Here is a 4,141-nt window from a genome sequence, read left to right as displayed (position 1 = left end):
GTAAAAAAATAGAGGCTTTATAAAAGTAATAAAATAACCGTAAAATCTATAAAACGAGCGAAATAAATCAATTATAGCTTTACTTAATTTTAGTTTATCTAATACAAAAAATGTTTAGATTACCTTATCTTTTTTATTTAAAACTTAAAATAAGTCAATAAAACGTTAGAAAAAGGTTTTTTTATGAAACAAAAAGACTTAAAAAATCAAACAAAGACTGTAACTTTTTTACCTAAGTACTTTATACATGTGTTGCTTAACTTTTTAGAAGATACTAGTTGTGAATTTACAAAGTCAGTACAGTTAGAATAAGTTAAATTTATAATTTGATAAGTTTTGTAAAACTCTTTTAGAAAAGAGATTTACTGTTTCTAAAGAATTTTGATAATATTTAAAACAAATAAATTATTTGTTTTTTATTTATAAGAAATTATTTTTTTCAAAATAAAACTTATTTAATTAATTTCGTATAGAAATAAAACCTTTTAATTAATCAGTAACAATAGACTATTTTCTTAAATTTTTAATATAAACTAGGCTTCTATTGTTTATATCGTCTACTACAAATTTTAAAAATACTTAAATGTTTCTGTATTTTCATATGATTGTAATACAATAGTTATTGTGATTACTTTTCTTAAAATTAATCTCTTTAGAATGGATTATGCTTAAAAAGTAGTAAATAGACTGTATGTCTAAATTAGTTGCAAATAAAACAAAGTTAAAGTTAGAGAGCTAATTACTTTAAAAACTTTTTAAAACAGCAATAAAGTTTTAGAACAATCTTTTATGTTATGTTTAGATATAAGTTTTAGATACAAATTTTTAGATAAACTATTAAACCTTTTTTTTTTAACTTATCATTTTTCTTTTTTTTTTTTTTAAAGAAATAACTTTGTTTTTATTTGGTGACTATAAGTATTTTATTTAAAAAGTTAAATCTAATTCTTTGTTGTCATTGCTATGCTAAATCATTTATATTTTGATGATTTTTTCTTTTTTAGTTGACCTTTCTTTGTGTGACAGTTTAAAATCGGCTTGTCAATCTATCAACTTACAATGTTCTTAATTTTTAACCTAAGAATTAAAAATATATTGACTAAAAAAGTATTTATTTCCTAATTAGTTCACATTTTGTTTAATTGAATGAAATGTTGTAATAAAAGTTTGCTAAAAAAGTGATTAAACACGTAAAGTTTGTAAAACCTTAAAAATACAATTCTGCCTTAGTCTAATTCTTATCAAGAAAAAAAAATAATATAGTACTTATTAAATTTTAAACAAACAATTTTGAAGCTATTAAAATTTGAACTATATTAAGAGATTTTTAAATGTTATTTATAGTAAACTGAAAGTTTCAGGTAATTTCTTTTTGAAGGGGAGTAGCCTGAAAATGTTCAAATTAAATTTTTAGACAGAACTATTCTTATAACTTTGCGTTGTAAATCTAAATATTTCTAGTAATCTTTTCATTGTTGTTCATCAGCTCAATATAACAAAAATATATTCTTAATTCCTAACCCTACTGATTTTTTATTCAAAACTTAATGCAAAAGATTCACACGATTTTTTTCCTTTATTTTATACATTAGTAAATACGTACTTTAGTTAGTTTTCAAGGTATTTTTAGTCAAATCAATTTTATTTTAAAACAGATTTTTTAATTTGACATATTCATAAGATATATTTACATTTATTTTCAAAGTTCATACGGTTTTTTGTTTTTTTTATTTTTCGATGCTCGCTCATTTAGACCAAATATACGATTAAGAATGTATGTAATATAATTTTTTTCATTTGTAAGGATGAAAATTCTATTTCTATTTTGAATTACTATATGTATCGTTTTTTTACAAATTTTCACGATGAAAAATAGTAGTATTTTATGAGGAGTCTTTACACGAAAACAAGTTTTTTTAGAAAATATTTTAAAGTCGTCGAGTAGTTTCAAAAAAAAATTGTCTCAAATAACTAGACGTTTTTCAAAAAAATAGTTTTATTCAATAAAACTTTTGTATATTTTTATGTTAAAACAGTGATAGCTTGTATATACTCTAATAAAACACTTGAGGATCAAGTACTACAAGACAATCATTTACAATTTAAAAAATAACTTCACTTAAAGTAAGCGGTTGTAATAAAAAAAATTTAATAGAAAAAATATAGTAAATTGTAGTTACGTTGTGGTTAACATAAAAGTTTCTTAGTAGAACAGTTGAAAAACTCATTTGATATTAACTTAGTAAATACTTGTTTTTTAACACACAGAACAGTTGAAGCAACACAACAGTTCAATAACTTTACTTGGTAACCTTTTCATCAAAAAAAGAACTTAAAACCTAATAAAATGAGCAAGCCGTTAGTTTTTGTGTTTGTCGGAGCCAAGTGTGCAGGAAAGTCGTGTCTGATGCGGAGGCTGTGGAAGGATTTTCCCAACAGCTACTCCATCATACCCGTCCTGACCTCTCTCCCGCCTCCCAATAAAATCACCAACGGGTTCTTTCATCTCCATCACGATCGCAAGGACATGCTGCAGATGATGGAGGAAGGAGAGCTTCTGGCTCATTGGAAGAGAGGAGATGATCTGTTCGGAGTGAGCAAGACTCTGGTCACTTCTTACATTTCATGCTCGAAGGTAACTTCGAATTGTGTCTAAATACTTTAGATTGTTGTAACTATTCATATGAACTTAAAGGAAACTTGTTTATTTTGTAAAACTTTTTCTTTAATAGTTTTCAGACTAAAAGTTAGTTATTATTTTATAAATGAGCGGTATTATGAAACCTTTACTGCAAATACTAACCTAGCTTTATAAGTATCATAGAATTGTTAAGTTTTAGCATAAACAAAACCATTTTTAGATTTTTTTCTTTTTGCATTTTAAAACATGTTTTTGGTTTTAAAACAAGTCTGACTTGTAAAAATTTTAGAATTTCACGTCCTAATATATTATCTCGGATGTATTGAAAAATTATATATGAAAAACTGAATTTAAACACTTTTTAAAAAATTTAGTAATAAAATAAGAATGAAAAAAAACGAAGGCTTAACCATTTTATCCTAAAGTACTTAAATACTAATTCAAGGTGTCTATGTTCGCTGTTGAGAGCAGACAAGCTTTTGAGGCGTTGCAGAAATGCGGCATGTCGATCCACTTCATCATGGTCGCCCCTGGCAACCGCGACTCCTACAAGACCCGCCTGCTCGTCCACGGTTGCGATGGCGACCAGGTTGAGGGGCACGTGGGGGAGTACCGGGACCTGAGAAACTTGCACCGCAACCACCAGGGGTCGTTCAGGTTGCACGTGGTGAACAGGGACCTGCAGGATTGCTACCTGCAAGTGAAGAAGCTGGTTGAGGAAGTTCAGGAGGATCCGTTCCTAGTGAAGCCGAAGGAGGGCGGATTTTTCGCCAAGAGCAGAAAGCGGAGAAAAAGTTCATTTGTTGAAAAATGAAAGTTTTATAACATTTTTTTTGGTATTTTATATAGGCCTAAAATTTTTTGTTGTTTTTGAGTTTTAACAAAAATAAGTAACTAACCTCATCGAATTTCAGTTCGTGTAGTTAATCATTTGTAATTTATTGATTATCTAATTGTTTAAAAATATGAAACAAATCTAAATTTTAAAATTGTTTTAAATTTTATTTTATTGCAAAAGCTGGTAAAGTTTTCTAATTTACAGTAACATTTATCTATAAATTAGTTTTTATATTTTCAAGGTAATAAGTTACAACTTTAACTTTTATATTACGTTTTTAAATCACTCTACAAATTAAACTATAAAAAGTAACACAATAAAACTTTTCAACTTATAATTAAGGTTAAAACACATTAGAAAAACTGATTATTATTTTGCAAGTACTATTTACATGCTTGTCTTTTTTAGTAGGTTAAACAACGTAAATAAATACTACTTACAACTTCTAACTAACGTTTTTTTAACTTTATTTTTAGATTACATTTAAAAAGTAGCTAAAAACAAAAATGTTTTACTGGTAACTTACTGAACTCTTTAGACACAGGATTAATAAAAAATCAAACAAATTAAATAAATTGTAAGCAGTAAACTGATAGATATTCAAATGCATTTCAGTAGTAAAATTTATTTACTCCATTTGTAGTATAACGGCAGATTTAGAA

At 26.4% G+C, this 4,141-nt stretch overlaps 1 protein-coding gene across 1 annotated transcript; it reads left to right on the top strand.

The window, feature by feature from the left end:
- The first annotated feature begins 2,347 nt into the window (after nucleotides 1-2,347).
- On the top strand, nucleotides 2,348-3,455 carry LOC145844804 (uncharacterized). Its single transcript, XM_082952225.1, has 2 exons — nucleotides 2,348-2,635; nucleotides 3,087-3,455. The coding sequence occupies exons 1-2, from the start codon at nucleotides 2,348-2,350 to the stop codon at nucleotides 3,453-3,455; spliced, it is 657 nt and encodes a 218-aa protein (XP_082808351.1).
- The last annotated feature ends 686 nt before the right edge of the window (nucleotides 3,456-4,141 follow it).

The sequence above is a fragment of the Thalia democratica genome, chromosome 9 (genome assembly GCF_965202585.1).
Source record: "Thalia democratica chromosome 9, ktThaDemo2.hap1.1, whole genome shotgun sequence".
NCBI classification, from domain to species: Eukaryota; Metazoa; Chordata; class Thaliacea; order Salpida; family Salpidae; genus Thalia; species Thalia democratica.
This window is presented reverse-complemented; position numbering and strand designations above follow the sequence as displayed.

Excerpts from the sequence above, each read along its gene's own strand:
- LOC145844804 (XM_082952225.1), top strand. The coding sequence starts at position 2,348 with ATGAGCAAGCCGTTAGTTTTTGTGTTTGTCGGAGCCAAGTGTGCAGGA. Across the intron at positions 2,636-3,086 it reads CTTACATTTCATGCTCGAAG|GTGTCTATGTTCGCTGTTGA; the intron begins GTAACTTCGAAT and ends TACTAATTCAAG.